This window comes from Centroberyx affinis, unplaced genomic scaffold, assembly GCF_046629955.1.
Source record: "Centroberyx affinis isolate AG114_WGS23_722 - 3 ecotype Tasmania unplaced genomic scaffold, CSIRO-AGI_Caff_v1 ptg004188l_1, whole genome shotgun sequence".
In the NCBI taxonomy this organism is placed as follows: domain Eukaryota; kingdom Metazoa; phylum Chordata; class Actinopteri; order Beryciformes; family Berycidae; genus Centroberyx; species Centroberyx affinis.
The window spans coordinates 5,001-24,355 of NW_027281940.1; the positions used below are offsets into that span (position 1 = coordinate 5,001).

The 19,355-nt window shown below is 41.9% G+C and overlaps 1 protein-coding gene across 1 annotated transcript in view; it reads left to right on the top strand.

Moving 5' to 3' along the window:
- The window catches only part of tmem184ba (transmembrane protein 184ba), a 23,623-nt gene extending 4,650 nt beyond the window's left edge, over window positions 1-18,973 (top strand). The window contains exons 4-9 of the mRNA XM_071542800.1: window positions 1,383-1,548; window positions 9,622-9,712; window positions 10,416-10,583; window positions 11,635-11,804; window positions 12,667-12,861; window positions 15,575-18,973. Coding sequence (XP_071398901.1) covers window positions 1,383-1,548; window positions 9,622-9,712; window positions 10,416-10,583; window positions 11,635-11,804; window positions 12,667-12,861; window positions 15,575-15,795 — 1,011 coding nt within the window. The 3' untranslated portion in view covers window positions 15,796-18,973. The remainder of the gene's footprint in view (window positions 1-1,382; window positions 1,549-9,621; window positions 9,713-10,415; window positions 10,584-11,634; window positions 11,805-12,666; window positions 12,862-15,574) is intronic.
- The last annotated feature ends 382 nt before the right edge of the window (window positions 18,974-19,355 follow it).

Consider the following 19,355-nt stretch of genomic DNA (forward strand, 5'->3'; position numbering starts at 1 on the left):
GAAACACGTTAAGAGATGGAGAGTATGTTTGCTACAATTTAGCTTGGTTTACAGCACATTGGATAAATGACTTGGCTTAAATGTGTTTGACTCAGCCTGTGGTTGAACCTACAGCATGAAGCAAGTGGCTGAAATGTTCCCAGATGTAATAACTAGGACAGTCTGTGATGTTTTGTGTCTTGTTTACAACTTTCTCTCTGCAGTTGAGTTCTCTTCACACTCAGGTTTCTGAACCAGGTCACAGTAGAGGAGATGAGGATTGATTCAGTTAAAGAAGTATAGAGTTTTAGACCTAATTAGATGATTTATTGATGTTAAAAACTTCTCACTTTCTACCAATGCCTGTGCGTTTTCAGTGGTGAATAGCAGATGGATAATTGTGTAGAAGCCATCAGGATTTGACATCACATCTTATAAAACAGCAGTCCTGCCCCGTCATCAGCTGACTGGCTAACTATTAACCTTAATGACAGTTAAGCCAAGCTGCTAAGCAATTTACTCAGTAATTTATCCAGTTTTCTGAAATGGTCGTTCACAAGAATATACCTTGGCAGGTAGGTGTGTGTGTGTGTGTGTGTTTATTTAATGCGCAGGTGATGTGATGCTGCAAACACACACACATCTGCTCAGGCTGAGAGGAGGGCAGGGTTTGCTTGGCAACAGCCCTCGGCAGGTGTTTGTTGTACAGAGCATGGATACACACACACACACACACACACGCGCACACACACACAGTGAAAGGTGAAGTATGATGTCAGTGGAAGTGGATGAAAAGCCTTTTATAAAGCCTTTAAGTCTGGCTGAAAGTGAAAGAAAACAAAAATGGAAAGCTGAACAGAAAAGTTGGACACAAGGTTCACGGTGCCTGTTGGTTTTTCTTCTCACACATTCCTGTGAGATGATGTCAGTGTAACATATCGATCATCAGGGTCAATGATTATTTTGGTTGGCGACACACATGTAATATATCAACTTATTCTACAATATCTTCTTCATGACTAACCGCTTTTATTTTATTGAAATGTAAATAATTTTTGGAGTTCTAAAGTCCAAAAATGTCAGGTGGTGCAGCTCTGTAAACATACATAAAGAGAACAAAACTACAATAAAAAGATTAATTTATCAGTACTATTATACTACTGTGAGGTCAGAAATCTTGTTACAAAATGAATTAATCTCCCCCTATCTTTCTCTCTCAATTCAATTCAAGGTGATTTATTGGCACGACAGTTCACAAACAAACAATATTGCCAAAGCATGTAACAAGAGATTAATCATCAATTAAATTATGAAATAACAAAAACAATTAACAGAAAAATAATTCTGTCTCTCTCTCTCTCTTTCTCTCTCTCTCCTCCCTCCATCCCTCTCTCTTGTCCCAGATCTACATGCACCTTCGTTTCTACAGCTCCCCTAACGAGCAGCGCCACATCGTGCGGATCCTCTTCATCGTGCCGATCTACGCCTTCGACTCCTGGCTCAGCCTCCTCTTCTTCACCAACGACCAGTACTACGTTTACTTCGACACCGTCAGGGACTGCTACGAGGGTGAGGACACGCTCCGCCTCTTCTCCATCTCCTATCTCTCTCTCTTTTCTCTTCGTCTTTCTCTTCCTCTGCCTGTCCGTCTCCATCCTGTGTTGCTCAGTCCATGGCTCGCAGTGGTGTTGCTGTTCTGTGGACGCCATATTGACTCCCAAACTGACTCCCAAAACAAAAACAAAGTGTGTTTTATTAGATGATGCACTTTACTTGCAGTACCACCTAATACCTGTCACATGGTGTACCATTAGTTGCAATAAACGTATCAGAATGGAAGGAGGGGAGAAATTCCATTGTTTGCCCACTGATAATGAGAGAGACGACATTAGGGCTGGGCAATATATCAATATTATATCGATATTGTGATATGAGACTAGATATCGTCTTAGATTTTGGATATCGTAATATAGGGCTGGGCGATAATTCAATATTAGCGTTTATCGTCTTTCAGTGGAATCATATCGTGATGATATGAAGATATTTTGATATCGTGACACACATTTCTGCTGTCTGAATTGATGATGACAAGCAAATTTTACTTAAAAACTCTCATAAAATGAGGTATGGTAGGAATATTATTTGAAAATGTCAGTTTTGTTTGACACCACACCTAACATTACCATTTGGTTCAATGAGATGAACATTAATTTGATTATTTAGCGTGATTTTGCATACATGAACCATATCGTGATATATATTGATATCGAGAAAAATCCTTATGATTATCATGATATTGATTTCAACCATATCGCCCAGCCCTATCGTAATATCGTGATATGGCATAAGTGTTGTCTTTTCCTGGTTTTAAAGGCTGCATTACAGTAAAGTGATGTCATTTTCTGAACTTACCAGACTGTTCTAGCTGTTCTATTATTTGCCTTTACCCACTTAGTCATTATATCCACATTACTGATGATTATTTATCAAAAATCTCATTGTGTAAATATTTTGTGAAAGCACCAATAGTCATCCCTACAATATTGTTGCAATATCGATATCGAGGTATCTGGTCAAAAATATTCTGATGTTTGATTTTGTCCATATCGCCCAGCCCTAGACGACATACAGTAGAAGCAACAATTTATGAATGAAACTTGCTCTGACCTGCCTGGTAATCGGGAACAACTTGAAGATGAAGCACTTTTGGGTAGTTTCACCCTGAAGTGAAATAACAGAAGTGCAATTTGTTCGTCTTAAGGGTTTCACCAGAAGATGGAGACAGGGTTGTGAATAAGATGCAGCAGGTTATGTATAGTGTTATATCAGGAAACGACAGATCAGGGAGTTTATCTGCAGACCTCAGTGATGTCAGAGATGTTGGAGGCAGAGAGGAAGAGTCTCATCCTCCAAGGACTTCAAACCTTTTACAGTATCTTTCCTTTTCTTCCAAAGTCAGGTGACATCTTTGCCTTGTCATGGTCGCTTGTTGTATCGTCTGTGGTTGTAATGGAACGCTGTTTTGATATGGTGGTGGGGTCAGTATGGTGGTGTCAACAAATCAATGACATCACTATATAGTCATAGATAGGTAAAGAATGGCACTAACACTGCCATGTTTAGGGTTTTTTTTTCCATCCATGCTGAACAATTATGCTCTAATACAGTAAGGTGTCTTGGATACAGTAAAGTCGTCCACCAAATGGCACAGTATGTCTTCTTTTATGGATAGAAGCTGCTGATTAGAATCAAGCACCTGTTTCCACCTCATCAGCACCAACTTTTCCAGCTGACTTACTGACACACACAGTGATGAAAAGCAGATTGGAGGTGAACAGTCTGTTCATCCATCCATCCTTTAAAGGATTATTCCGGCCATGGTGAATGTTTGGCCCATTTTCCAGATTGCCCTCTCTGCCTTATTAAATTCCTGTTGTTGTTGTTTTGGTTGTGATAACCTGTTGCTAGAGGGATTTCATAGATGTCCACCTGTTGAAGAGGAAAACTTAGCACCTTATTCTAATTTATTTCATAAGAACTACTTTCAGGCAGAAAAAATGAAAAAAAATGAGGCGGGATGTAACCATGCAGGACGTTGGTGATTGGTCAGAAGTGCTGTTTAAGGCGGGACTTCAGATGTAAACAAAAATATATAAGCAAAGATTGTAGTCCAATTAGGGCTTTCTGAATATATTTGGATAAGAACTACTTTTCATTCACAAAACAGTGGGTTTTTAATGCTTTATTAGTAGAGGCCTAGCAAAACACACATTTCTCCTCCATGGATTATATTACTGGAGTTAGTTTTGCCATCTCAAATTTGGTTGTGATGTTGTTTGGAGTTGAATGAAAGTGAGTGGCATCTTAGAGGAAGGGAAATAAGTCACATGATAACTGTTTCTCTCATAATAGCATATAAAAATCTCTAGGAATTGAGAGGAGACACACTGGAAAATGGGCTTAACACTCACTGTGGCTGGAATTATGCTTTAAATTTTGACTTTTTTTTTATTTTGTGGGATGAGAATAGCTGAGGTTGACGGTGAACTGGCGGCTTCTCTGATTGGACGGATGACGCCAACAGAACAAATGCCGCCTGACGCTATTTCTGACTATTCTTAAATTCTTATATTGGTAGGAGGTGACAGCTGCCTTCCTCCTCCTCCTGCTCCCCCTGCCTCATGTCCACCTCCACAGTCCCTTTTTACATTCAGAAAGACAGAAATAGACTTCTTCTTCTTCTTCTTCTTCTCCTCACAGTGACGCTCAGTTTGCTCGTCACTTCCTCTGTCGTACAGTTGATGATGTCTTCTGTTTTTTTGTGTGTGGATCAGAGACGGTCTGTGTCTGGTTCTGCTTTTTGGCAGAGTGTGTGTGTGCGTCAGGAAGGTGGGAGGCGTATTGTTCCTTCAGTCAGACCGGCTCTCCTCATCCTCCTCTTCCTCCTCCTCCTCTCTCCTGTTCCTCTCTTGACTTCACTTCCCCTCCCTCCCTCCCTCCCTCCTCCTCTACCTCTTCTCCTTTTTGTCCTCGACCTCCTTCAAATCTCCTCCTCAGCTACTTTTCTGCTTGTTGTCTCCTAGTCTTCTCCCTCGCCTCCTCTCCTCCTCTGTTCCCTTGCCTCCTTCTCTTTCTCCTCTCCTCTCTCTTTCTCCTCCCTCTCTCCTCTCCTCTCTCTTTCTCCTCTCCTCTCTCCTCCCTCTTTCTTTCTCCTCTCTTCTCTCCTCCCTCTCTCTCCTCTCTCTCTCCTCCTCTCTCCTCTCTCTCCTCTCCTCCTCTCTCTTTCTCCTCTCTCCTCTCCTCTCTCCTGCCTCTCTCCTCTCTCCTCCCTCTCTCTCTCCTCTTCTCTCTCTCCTCTCTCTTTCTCCTCTCTTTCTCCTCTCCTCTCCTCTCTCTCCTCCCTCTCTCCTCCCTCTCTCTCCTCCCTCCCTCTCTCCTCTCCTCTCTCCTCTCCTCTCTCCTCCTGTCGCTCTGAGCCCTGCCCAAAATTTTTTTTTCCAAAGCGAGGCCGACCTGTTGCGTGGCAACCGGTCTCATCGCGGTCCTAGTCCTCACCCAACTTGTTGAAGCTCGCATTCAGCGGGGTGTAGGCCTGCTGTATCGCCATAGCAACAGTCAGCACTGAAGAGGGTTCCCCGGGGAAGAGTGACTGAGCGGAGTGGTAAACAGAGAGAGAGACATAGAGTACTATCCGGAGCAGAACAACCAGTTCTCAGTATAGCAGTCTTTGTGTTTTGCGGAGCCTGACATTAGACTGGCATGTATGGCATGAGTTGTCTGTTTGCCTGAGTGTCGACTAACAGCTGCATGTCGCACAGAAACCATGAAGAAGACAGTGAAGTGCAAGTAACATAGGTCCTGGTTGTGTGTGTGTGGGGTGTGTGTGATGTGTGTGTGTGTGTGTGGGAGGGGTAGAGGTAAAGGCAGGGAGAGAGAATGAGTAACTCCTTATTTTGATAGTCCAATGTTGATACTCAGCTGATTATCCAGTGACAAGAAGTAGATGTTCAACAAAGCATCACTTAGGGCAATATGGTTAAAAATATCGAAAATACACTACCAATGAAAAGTTTGGACACACCACATTTTTTCCACATTTTAGAATAATAGTCAAGACATCAAAACTATGAAATAACACAAACACAAAAAACACAAAAAGAGTGTTAAACAAATCAAAACTGTCTTATATTTTAGATTCTTTAAAGTAGCCGCCCTTTGCCTTGATGGAAAGGCAAAGGCTTTGGAAAGAAATTCATACATAGGATCAACTTCACTATTTATATTTGTCTAAGAAACACATTTCAAGCATTTAAGCAGAAGCCTTTAGATCAAAATGGCTTTAAGAAAATGACAAACATAGTACATTCAATCAGGTTGGTCCAAACTTTTGACTGGTAGTGTACATATCACAATGGATTGGAAACAATAATTATACTGATATTGATATTGTCTCTCGCCTGTTTGCTGCATCTCTACAGACTTTGTAACCCTAACCCTGACCACATCCTTAACCCTAACCCTAAGATGAATCCTAACCCATACACTGAGCTTCTATACACTACCGTTCACACTGTTGTCTCACCTGAAGCTCAGCAGACGTTTCAGTGAAGCATAATTGTCACTTTTATGGTTAGTTGAGTGCCAGTATTGGACTAAAGTGTGACGTGTGTCGGCTCCAAAGAGCTGACATAACAGGAGTTGCTGCCAGTAGCACAGCTGAGATCTGCTGTGACACGTGGGATCTGACACACACACACACACACACACACACACACACACACACACACACACCACCCAAAGGCACACTGGTCTAATGTCAGGAACACAAGGACAGCACACGCCCAGAATGCACAAACATACATTTTCACACCTTCACAGTTAACTGATACACCCTCACCTTAATTTACCTTGCACACCCACACACACACACACACACTGATACACACCCACACACACTCAGGGGGAGGCAGTTTCTTGGGTGTTGGCAGGATTTGCTCGGTTGAGTTTCTCGTCAGTTTTGTCAGCATCGTCCTCCCAGCGCAGCAGCAGAGAGGAGAGATCAGTTACTGGTCACAAGAGACTGTCAGGTGAACGTCAGTCACACAGGCAAAGGTCAGGGAAAGGTGTGTGTGTGTGTGTGTGTGTGTGTGTGTTCCTATTATGAGGACCAAATGTTCTCACAAGGATAGAAAGATGTGGACAGTGAGGACATTTTACCATTTCTCACTTCTTCAAGGGGAATAGTTTGTGGTTAGGACTCTGGTTTAGGGTTCAGATTAGAATTAGGTTTAGGTTAGGGTTAAGGTTGGTTTAAGTTTAGGACTTTGGTTTAGAGTTAAGTGGTGAAACCAGTTTTCTGAGATGGCAAACTAAATGTAGTAACATAATCCATGGAGGAGTTGTGTTAGGGTTAGAAAATGTTTGTTAATAAAGTAATAAAGAGAGGATTAAGAAGATGTGAGGACCGTCCAGAATGTCCTCACTTTGTAAAAATGTCCTCACTGCGGTTCTTCTTACAAGGGTAGAAGTACAAGAACACACACACACACACACACACACACACACACACACACTGCGGTCACCCTGCCACCTGTTACAGTGTGCACCCACTACTACAGCCGTGACATTTTCCACTGGAATCTGCTCTCCTTGCCCACTCGTACATCTCGTACTCGTACACTGGACTTGTATAGATGTCAGTTGATCTGTGGAATTTGTCATTAAAAAAAAACAAACATATCCCCGATTTTATCATTTATGAAGTCTGAAAACTCTTCAACTACTCCAGACAAAACCCGTCTGCCCACTTGTCCTAGACATAAATAAAAGTGTCTAACTTTATTTACTTCTCTGTCAAATAGAGAACCCCAGATTATACAGTCATGTTTTCCGGTCTGCTTTCAGAGTTTCAGCATTGCATTAGTGCAGCGCCTGACAGAATATTGACTGACAGAAACTGACCACAGATCAGTCTCAGGTATAACTTTGAATCCTGAGTTTTATTTATTATGAACATGAGCCATTGTATAAGTCAGTGAGCAAGTTGTAAATTAACACACAGTGCCTGATCCTATACACAAAATAGCACTGAAAACAGCTCAGGTGACACATTTCAGTGGAAAGTGTATCTTAATTATTTTGGCTGGTAAAAAAGTATTCTTGGCAGGTACTTTTTGTTTAGTTTATGGAAATGAATGATTTTAGAAACAATAATGACTCATGTGTAAGTCAAGTTATGACCTGTAAACCATTTTTAGACTTTTAAGTCAGTTTTTTAAGTCAGTCATGCCTCACTACAACTACTGGAAGTGTGTGAATGACAGTAATGATCTATGCTGTGTGCTGAGTTGTCTGGTTTAGTGAAAACATGATATTGCGTTTTTGCTTTACTGTCCTGCTGAAACGGTATAAAATTAGAATATGACCTATGCACGAAATCCGGAAGCTGTTATTTGTTGTTTTTTAACCAATATCAGCACAGAGCAATGTCAAAATATTTCGAGAATTATCTTCACGATCTATGTTTTCCCCCGTGGGTGTGAAACCACCAGATGCTTTCTGTGGAACAGGATGTGATGCGGTTCTGTGTCTGTGTAACTGCTGGTGGTCTGACTGTGGGCGACAAGCCGTTTCACACCAGCCTGTCACAGATCTGCTCCGCTGACCTTCTGCTTGCTCTTCCCTGTGTTGTGTGGCACTGCTTTGTTCCTGAGGTACAAGAGGACAAGGAGGCTCTGAGATGAATTATTGACATGGTTCAGCCAATAGATCATCAATAGATAAAGCTGCACCAGGCAAGATTTTTTTACCCAGAATCAGAATCAGATTTATATTTCGCCAGGCACATTTTCACATCCCACTACTGTAATTAGAGAGCGGTTTGTGTGTTTGTGTGTCCCACCATGGAGGAGAGGAGGAGAGGAGAGGAGAGGGGAGGGGAGGGGAGGGGAGGAGAGGAGAGGAGAGGAGACAAGGAGAGGAGAGGGGAGCGAGGAGGAGAGGAGACGAGGAGAGGAGGAGAGGAGAGGAGACAAGAAGAGGAGGAGAGGAGAGAGGAGAGGAGACAAGGAGAGGAGAGGAGGAGAGGAAAGGAGAGGAGACAAGGAGAGGAGAGGAGGAGGTTATAAATTCTAGTACTAGGTATTTGCAAGCAGCAATCAAGCTTTACAAATAGAATATAAATCTCAAACATCAGAGACAAAGAAGAAAGAGTAAGTGTGGTGACTAAGTGGGTCATCCAGGGGCTTTTTACATGGCTCAGTAGTAAGTTGCATTTAGTGTCTGACCAAAGTACCAATTATGAATAAATAGTGTCACTATACAGGGAATTATATACACGATAAATACGACTGTGTATTTACAGATTTACAATTTGTTTGGGATTGTGCTCAGAGATTCAGTCCAGAGTGAAAGCCCCACTGCCATGATGGGGAATTACCATGGTAACTATGTAGATTAAGTTCATCATCGTCTGTAAGTGGTGTCTGCTTACTAGGGATTGGAGGATATAAGATTTTATCTTTTATCGCGATAAAAACACTCAAGATAATTTTATCTTGGTGAATTTCCATTATCGGGATAATCGTGAACATCCTCACGAGTGACTTGAAAAAGCTGCTCACTAACGTACAGTCCTATTGATTTCCTGATTTATTTTGAATTGCCATTTGCCACAATGTGATCTTAAAAACAAAACAAGTTATTCATTTACTGTGCTAATACAACACATAACTAATTGAACCATGTGAGTGCTTGGATATCAGGTTGATAGGTAGATTCTTTTTATGAATGGATTTTTTGCTCTCACTGTGATTACCTGCTGGGTGTTGGCGAGAGTCTGAATCTGTCCTTGTTTGTTTTTCACTAAAAAGGATGTTCACAAAAAAAAGATATATGTCCTATTATGCAATAAAAATATTTGTTTCTTAACAAAATGTAAGGTAAAGTGATTCCAGTATGTTTTAGTGCCATTTTAAGAGTTTTAAGCATATTTTGATGATTATCAGGATAATATCGTGAATTGCAATTATTTTGGCCAGGATAATCGTGACATGAAATTTGCATATTGTCCCATGCCTACTGCTTACACATAACAACAAACCCTCTCATCTACGCTTCCTGCTTTCTGCTGTTTCTCCACAGCTTTTGTGATTTACAACTTCCTGAGTCTGTGCTATGAATACCTGGGAGGAGAGAGCGCCATCATGGCCGAGATCCGAGGGAAACCCATCGAGTGAGTTGATTGGACGAGAGGCGTTCCATGAGCGCTTATAACTGCAAAATATTAACTTGTTTACATTGGGATAAAGCCAGGATGTTTATTGTTTAGCAAAGGGGAAAACATTTTTTGTCGGTGGAGGCAAAATAAATACCCCAAGCTTGTATCTTCATTCATTTCATTTAATACTATTGAAAAAAAAAAGTTATATTTTTTTGTGGTGGAAAAAAAATGTAACTGTTATTGCTCAATATATAAAAAATACAGGTGATGGCATCCACAAACATTTCATTATTTTGTAATTTAATTGCCTAAGAATGCTTAACACCTGAATACTCTTCAATTGTTAGTTTCACTTTTGATATCAGCAATAAGAAGTTAGAGTATGAGTCATATTTTTCAAAAGATGAATGTCTCAATTTGGAATCAACCTTTGCCTTCATGACTTTTTCCAGCGCACAAAAAGCCTTAAATAATTACTATTAGACTTATACTACTTACTACAATTATTATACTTTTATATTATACCTATATACGTATATTTATACAAATGTCTCTATGCTAATACAGAGTTATATTTGTGTATAGTCATATTTATGTATTCAACACATATTTCATTTTTAGTCTGTTAGTTAATAATTGAATGTGTTAAAGTTGTCAGTTGTCAGGTTATTTTATTGCTGTTATTTAATTCTGTGTGTTATTTCTGCCCCCTCAGGTCCAGCTGTATGTACGGGACCTGCTGCCTGTGGGGAAAGGCGTACTCCATCGGCTTCCTGCGGTTCTGTAAACAGGCGACTCTGCAGTTCTGCGTGGTCAAACCGCTCATGGCCGTCGTCACCGTCATCCTGCAGGCCTACGGAAAATACAGAGACGGAGACTTCAAGTGAGTGCTGCACAACCAGGGAGACGGGAAGGGGAACGAGTCTTTATAAACAAATTTCAAAAATAATCTCAACAGAGCGGGCGGAAACGCCGTAGGGCAGGTGTGGGCACAGGAAGTGATGTGTTTTACGTTTCCGCTTTGTTTGGAATAAACAAGAAGAAGAAGAAGAAGAAGAAGAAGAAGAAGAAGAAGAAGAAGAAGAAGAAGAAGAAGAAGAAGAAGAAGAAGAAGAAGAAGAAGAAGAAGAAGAAGAAGAAGAAGAAGAAGAAGAAGAAGAAGAAGAAGAAGAAGAAGAAGAAGAAGAAGAAGAAGAAGAAGAAGAAGAAGAAGAAGAAGAAGAAGAAGAAGAAGAAGAAGAAGAAGAAAGTTAGCATGAGCAGTGATAGTCACCATGGCTGAACAGACAAAGAAAAGAGAAACTCAAACTGCATCGACAGAGAATCCAAGCTCCGCCCACACTGTTTGATTGACAGGTGATCTGTGGGACGTGCAGTGCAGAAACACCACAGCAACAAAGATGGAGGCAAAATAAAAACAAGGATTGCCTCTTTAATGCTTAGATGAACTGAATGTTCCAGATTGATTGTCATCACCTTTTAATCACAGTTTCAGTGCGAGACTTTAATCTCAAATGGGAAATTTGGCTTGCAGCAAGACATGGTAGATACTCACAATAAAGCCACATTTAAATTAAACACAAACCGACACCACTAACATCCTCTCTCTCTCTCCCTCTCTCTCTCTCTCTATCTCTCTCTCTCGCTCTCTCTCTATCTCTCTCTCCCTCTCTCTCTCCCCCCTGCTCTCTCTCTCTCTCTCTCTCTCCCCCCTCCCTCGCTCTCTCTCTCCCCCTCTCTCTCTCGCTCTCTCTCTCTCTCTCTTTCTCCCTCTCTCTCTATCTCTCTCTCTCTCCCCTGCTCTCTCTCTCTCTCTCCCCCCCTCCCTCGCTCTCTCTCTCTCTCCCTCTCTCTCTCTCTCCCTCGTTCTCTCTCTCTCTCCCTCTCTCTCTCTCTCCCTCTCTCTCTCTCTCTCTCTCCCCCTCCCTCCACAGTGTGGCCAGTGGATACCTGTATGTGACCATCGTCTACAACATCTCGGTCAGCCTCTCTCTCTACGCTCTCTTCCTCTTCTACTTCTCCACCCGGCAGCTGCTCAGCCCCTACAACCCCATGCTCAAGTTCTTCATGGTCAAGTCGGTCATCTTCCTCTCCTTCTGGCAGGGTGAGGAGAGACGCTGTTTGTTGACCTATTTCCAAATGAAACAGAAAGTCGGTGTGGGAAGCATCAGTGGGAGGGGCTTATTTGAATATTAATGAGATATCGAGGAAGTGGGCAGTTCAGATCAATCATGGATAGCAGTCTAGGAAAAGAGTTTTACCTTCGTCCAGAGGTGGGGACTTGGACTCGAGTCAGAATTTTAAGTACTTGAGACTTGACTTGATGCATGAAGAGAAGACTTGAGACTTGACTTGACTTGGGTTCTGGTGACTTCGGACTCGACTCTGACTTGTACTCTGATGACTTGAAAAAGGTTTTTAAAGTCTTGACTTGAGATCTTGTGTTTGTGGAAATTACTTAGATTGAAAGTGATGAGATTTGTTCCAGCAGACGACTGAATTTAAATTCTGCTTTCTGAATTTGTATGGAATGATTGAATTTATTGAAGTTGAAACTGATTATAGAAATCAAACTCATGATGCTCTTACCAAGTTTTTATCCTATTAAAACCATATTGCATTGAAAAGTCCTAGATATTTAGTTTTCTTTAAGATATTAAATTGATACTGGACTCTTGACTTGTTCTGACTTGACTTGGTGTTTCTACATTTAGACTTGAGACTTGACATTAATGACATGGACTTGACTTGATAATCTACATTTAGACTTGAGACTTGACTTGAGACTTTTTGGTCTTGTTTTGGCCTGTATTGTTGAATAAGTGTACAATAATACCAGCAAAAAGATAAAAAAACAGAAGTTATTTTTAATTTAATGGGCTCTTTAATATTGTAAATACAGAATATTGTTGGTGAAGATGATGTAATTCTACCTTCATTAACCCCGTCTGGTTGTTTGTGGTCAGGCATGCTGCTGGCCATCCTGGAGAAGTGCGGGGCGATCCCTCAGATCAACTCGGTCGGGGTGTCGGTCGGCGAGGGAACGGTCGCCGCCGGTTACCAGAACTTTATCATCTGCATCGAGATGTTTTTCGCCGCGCTGGCCCTCCGCCACGCCTTCACATACAGAGTCTACATGGACAAGAGGCTCGACTCGCAAGGTAAGAAGAGGGACAGAATAGAAGGGAGGGGGGGGACAAATCTTACAGGGAATGTTTAGAATTATGATTGGTCCGGCCGGAGTTTGCTGCATGCATACTAAAAAGTTTCTCACTAACTATCTTAAAGGAAAAATCCACCCTAAAATATAGACGATGTTAAGATATTTCCAGCAGCTACAGTGGAGTTTGATATAAGAAAATGTTTCAGCGATCTAAAACATCAGCGGTAAATGTCAGGTTTTGGTGTCAGGCTTCTTTCTGGAGCCGCCATTTTGCACCAAGAGACACTCAACAATCATACATCAGGGAGAAATCCATCGTAGAAGAGGCAGAGAGAGACCAATTTCTCCACCCGCAGGAGCAGGAGAGAGACCAAAAATGCAACGCTCAACTGGAGAAACTCTCATTTCGTTGCTCTTACTATCGTCACCTAGTATATATGTGTAAACCACAGATGAGTGGAACGAGTTCACACCCATTCTCTGGGGGGTTTTTGAAAGGCAAAGTAGTAGACGGGGCAGCTTGAGGGGGAAGTGGAATAACTTCTAGAATGCATTGAACATCACAGATTGATGATATATAACAAGAAGAGAGTCTGAGTGTGGATTTTTCCTTCAGTGTCTTGCTTGGGCAATCGGTAAAATCTGAAATGAAATCCGTTTCTCTGCATTTTTCACAAACTGTCTGTCTTTTCTCCTCTTCTTTCCATCTCTCTCTCTGCCTTCTTCAACGTTGATTTTTTTCTCTTTCATTTCCCCTTATTGTGGAACCGAATACTCCCACACTTTGATTCACATTCTCTCCCTTTTTATTCTTCACTTCTCCATTATTTTGCACCCCTCCTTTCCTATTTCTACACATCCGTCTTCATTTCTCTCTCTCTGCTGCAATGTAAAGGACCGGTTCCTACATATGGAGAGTTTGGTACGTTAAACACTGATTCTCTTTACCCGCCATCCCCCTCTTCTTTTCTGCTGGTTTTCTTTTTTTTTAGTTAGGTTTGGTGTCTTCCCATCTTCCTATCTGTTTTTGTTCCAGCTGTCTTTTTTCTTTATCCAAGCTTTTTTTTTTTGTAAACACTGTTGGTGTGTCTTTGCAATCCTTTAATTTATATTTTTCACAAGAACCTTGGCTTATAATTTTGTTATTCATATCCCATCCCTCCTCGCCTCCTCCTCCCTTCTTTCCTCCCTCCATCCTTCCCTTCTATGCTCCTCCTGATATCTCCTCTCCTCTCCCTAAATCACTCCCACCCTCTTCCACGTTCCCCCTCTTTCTCTCCTTTTTCTTTCACCCCTTCCCTTCCTCCCTCGCATCTCTCCTCCCTCTAAATCACTTTTACCCCTTTCCTCCCCTCTCTCCTTTTTAATCTCCTCCTTTGTCCCTTCCTCTCCTCTTCCTAAATCACTCCCACCCTCCCCCTACCTTTCCCCCTTCCCCTCCTTTCTCTTTCTCTCCTTCCCTCCTTTCGTCTCACCGCTCTCTCCCTTCTCCCCTCCCTCTAAATCACTCCTACCCCTTTCCTTCCCTCTTTCCTTTTTCATCACCCCTTCCTCCCTTCCTCTCCTCTCCCTAAATCACCCTAAATCCACCCTACCTTCACATTTCCCCCTCTTTCTCTCCTTTCTCTTTCACCCTTTACCTCCTTTCCTCTCGCTATACTCTCCTAACCCCCTTCTCTCCTCCCTCTCAATCACTTCTACCCCTTTCTTTTGCCCTTTCATCCCTTCTCTTCCATCCTTTTCCCCTCTCTCTAAACCTGCTCTCCTTACTCCCATTCCCTCTCTTTCTCCTTCTCCTTGCCTCCTCTCCTTTCCCTCCTCACCTCTAACTCCCTTTTTTCTTATCCTCGTTCTTTCTCTCCTTTCTCTTTCACCCCTTCCTCTTGCTATACTCTCCTAACTCCCTTCTCTCCTTTCTCTTAATCACTTCTGCCTTGTTCCTCTTTTTCCACTTTCATCCCTTCTTTTCCTCTCCCCTTCTGTCCTTTTCCCCTCTCTCTACCCTACTCCCACTCCCCCTCTTTCTCTTTCACCTCCTTGGCTCGTCTCCTCTCCATCCTCACCTCTAACTCCCGTTTCTCTTATTCTCTCCCCCCTTTCTCTTCTTTTTCTTTCACCCCTTCCCTCCTTTCCTCTCGATACTCTCTCCTAACTCCCTTCTCTCCTCCCTCTAAATCACTTCTACCCCTCATTTTTCTTTTGCCCCTGTCATCCCTTCTTTTGCTCTCCCCTTCCATCCTTTTCCCCTCTCTCTATACCCGCTCTCCCATTCCCTCTCTTTCCCCTTCTCTTTCACCTCCTTCCCTCGTCTCCTCTCCATCCTCACCTCTAACCGCCTTTTCTCTTATTCTCCCTCTTTCTTGCTACTCTCCTAACTCTTCTCCCCTCCCTCTACATCACCTCTGCCCTTCAATTTTCTTTTTCCCCTTTCATCCCTTCTTTTCTTCTCCCCTTCCATCCTTTTCCCCTCTCTCTAAACCCACCCTCCCTACTCCCATTCCCTCTCTTTCCCCTTCTCTTCCCTTCAATTTTCTTTTTCCCCTTTCATCCCTTCTTTTCCTCTCCCCGCTCTCATTTTCCACCCCTTTTCCCTCTCTCTCTAAATCCACTCTCCCATCTCTTTCTCCTTCGCCTCCTCTTCTCTCCTCTCCTCTCCCTCCTCCTTGCCTCCTCTCCTCTAACTACTTTCTCTCTTCTCTCTCTCCCTCCAGGCCGCTGCGCCCCCATGAAGAGCATCTCCAGCAGCCTGAAGGAGACCATGAACCCGGGCGACATGGTGCAGGACGCCATCCACAACTTCTCCCCGGCCTACCAGCAGTACACCCAGCAGTCCACGCTGGAGCAGGGCGCCCCGCCGCCCCCATCCCGCTCGCACGCCGCCGTGAGGGACACCGAGAAGACCCTGCTGCTCAGCTCCGACGACGAGTTCTAGAGACAGAGACGTTACACACACACACACACACACACACACTGCACACACACACACACACACATACACACACACGTCTACCGCAGATAGAGACTGCCTGGTCCTCTAAGGAGTGAATGGTTAGAGTTGTGTGGGTTTTTTTTGTGTGTGTGTGTGTGTTTTTGAGGTTAGGGTTACAGGGTACACACACACACACATTTCTGCACACACTTTCACTTCAGCATCTTGACTTGGTGGGAACACTCTGAGCTTAACTTTTCTCTCAAAGCCATTACCTAGAAATTTCAGCGGTTGCATCAGTTGTTGGAAACTCGGTGAGTCAGAACTGTACTCGCTGAATCATACTTGACTTTTGAGATGAAGACCAGATTTCTGGCTGAGATGGAGGCTTGATTTTTACATGACAGCTCGGCTAAATACAGTAACATTTCCTTTTTCGAATTTTGTCGCTCAGTGGCAATATTACGATCTGAATCTGGATTTTATTTTTTACTGGTTTGACTGGTATTTTGTTCTGGGTTTTAAAGGGACGGTGTGCACAACAGGGTTTAATTTTAAAGGGATATTGCAAAAAAAAAAAAAAAAAAGCGCTGATGTCAGTCGACTGTGTCCTTATCGATATGTCAGGGAACATGTGAGAGCGACGCAGAGCAGATTATAGATTATAGATTATAGATCAGCTCCGGTGTCAGTCTGGTGGGCAGCAGCAGCAGAGGCAGCAGCAGAGCCGGTGGGGATTATACTGGTGGAATTGGGGCATTATTTGTATGCGAGGGATTAAGGCTGGTGCTGGTTCAGGCAGGCAGGAGGACCTCTGCCGGACACAACGTAGGTTAACTGGATCCAGGGAAAAACACAGGAGGGGAATGTAGGTTAAAGCTAACCTTAGATGTTAGCTGTTGGCCTGTTCTTATTCAAGGGGCCCTAGTATAGGAATTTGAATTTCCCTCTATTAATATGCACACATGATAAAGAGTGTTTAATGCAGACATTGTTCAAATTTGGGTTAAATTTAAAGATATTGCATTTTCAAAAATCCATCCGTTTTACAGGCAGTTTGGGACTAACTCCACTCAACGCATCACAACTGGACTCGGTTCTGATTGGCTCTCCTCACTAAACGATTATTAAAATCCTTCCAATCAGGCCAGTTTGGGCTGACAGAAACCCCTGTCGGCCAATCAGAGTCCAGCATTGTGACGGTTCTGCCTGAGAGGACTTTGGTCTTCAAATTCCTTCAATAAACACTCTTTTAAATAAACTACATTTGTTTTGCAAAACATCACAAAGAGCATTATTCTCATCCTGAGCTATAATATATCTAAAAAAAAAATCTTGAGAAATTAATAATATGGGACCTGTACACAGTAGCATGTTCATCTCATATGTTTTTAATGTGTCACTCAATATTCACTCAGTTAAAAGTAACATGAAATGCATAAACTTTGGACCGTTATGTTTCTTGGATGCTATTCATGTTTTTTTTTTAAATTTCTTTTATTTCACTTCAGTAGAACTGGTCATTTCATTACTCATAATTTGGGTTCTTGAGTCATCTGAGTGAGTCACACCGCCTGAGAGTCTGCTGCTGCTCTTTACTGTAACACACCGAGCACTGAGTCACCGCTCTGTGTGAACACCAGAGGGCAGCATGGAGAAGACACACACACACACACACACACACACACACACAGACACACACACACACACACACTTATCTCCAAACCGCAGACGGGCCATTATCACTCTTAATTATTTGTTTGTCTAAGCACCAGTCTGAAGCCTTTGCCCCCTCATCTTATATCACTTTCTCTAGGTGTGTGGGTGTGTGTGGGCGTGCGTTTGTGTGTGTGTGTGTGTGTGTGTGTGTGAGACCCAGACTGTGGTTTTGGGTCTTTTTCATTTTTACCTCTGCCTAATATAACATATAGTGTTTTGAACAGGAGAGATGCTAAGTCTTTGCCCAGGAGCAATAGCCTATTTTTTACACTTTGATGAGTTTTTGTCTGAGTAACTGGGTCGTTTCGTTTTGACATGAATTTATAAAGTGGTTTATTTTTGTCATTATGGCCAGTATATTAAGTCTCATCCAGCTTCATTGGGCCATGTGTAACTTCATAAAAGCTCAAGTCACTTAAATGCCAATCAAAGTACATTGCACTTGTCTACAGTTTTAAGTTCAAAGTAGAAAGACTTCACTTCTAGTTAGCTGAGATGTTCTGATCTGGAGCAGTTTGACTCATTTCAGATCATTTAGATTCCGACAGTGGCAGTTTTAATCAATAATCTGATTCCCTCATTATTGATTACAAGTTGTTGGCCACGAAAAGCCTCCCTTTACTTTTTTTTTTTACAGTTTATACAACTTCATTTTCATGTTGAATTATGACAGTTATCAACCAATATGGGTTTTTGAAAGCCGTTAACGATACTGATATTTTTGGATTGAAGCTGCTGATAGCCAATCTGTTGTTTGTGTGTTGTGTGTGTGTGTGTGTGTGTGTGTGTGATATTCAACATTCAATTTGACAGTTTTCATGCCATAAAATTGCAAAAAAACAGCAAGGATTCAGTGTTTCCTTCCAGAATGTTCTTCTCATCAGGGTGGAAAAGCCTCTGAAGCAGCATTTAGAGCATCATGGGACACTAAAACTCTCCACTGAAACCAGACTAATTAAGTCTTTTAGTTGCGTTTCAGCTCTTTAAGGCAGAGCGACTGACTGGACCATATCTGATTTTCAATAAAAGCTCAATATTGGCCCGATAAATATCAGTCTAGCCCTACTTCAAATGCCATAATTCAATCTCAGGCTAAAGACACTTGTTTTCTGTCTCATCTTCTGCTGTTTTTTCTCTCTCATGCACTCTTAACCTCTGTCTCTAAATCAACGGTGTATCTTATTTGGTGAGATGTATATGAATACCTGAGGAAATACTGTAGGATTTATTGATGTTGTAAATACAGTTTGTGTGTCTACAGGAGGAATATTAATGATGTATGTTGAATAGCCATGTATGTATGTAAATCTTGAGTTCACGAAAAAAGACTTAGTTTTGTACTTTGTCCACAACTGTCTTTTTTTTATTATTATTTCAATGACTGTTTTTGTTTCTAGTTCTTTGTATATTATAAAGCTGCTCATATGATGTTATTTTATGTCAAAATGATATTCAAACAAAATGGATAAATATCTGGAGAAACAATAAAGATATTTAGTTTGGTCTTTAAGACTGAGTTTACCGCCTGTGTTATTTTTCTTTTTACATGTTTTCTCAGTTTGTGTAGACAGTCATGAAAAAACACCAACCTTTAATTGCGGAATTGAACAGATTTTCATTCAAAAAAATCACTTTTGATGCACATGTGGTGGGTTTCTAGACTCTTCCACTCAGTTTTCTTCTTCTGTCTATCACTCTCTTTCCCTGTTTCAGTGTTCTGCTTTTTGTTTCCTCATATGAAATCCAGCAGTGAGTAAACGGCTGTATACCTGTTGTATATTCCATCTTAAAGGTGCTATATGTAGCATTATTAAACATCAATATATCATTGTCTAATTAATTGT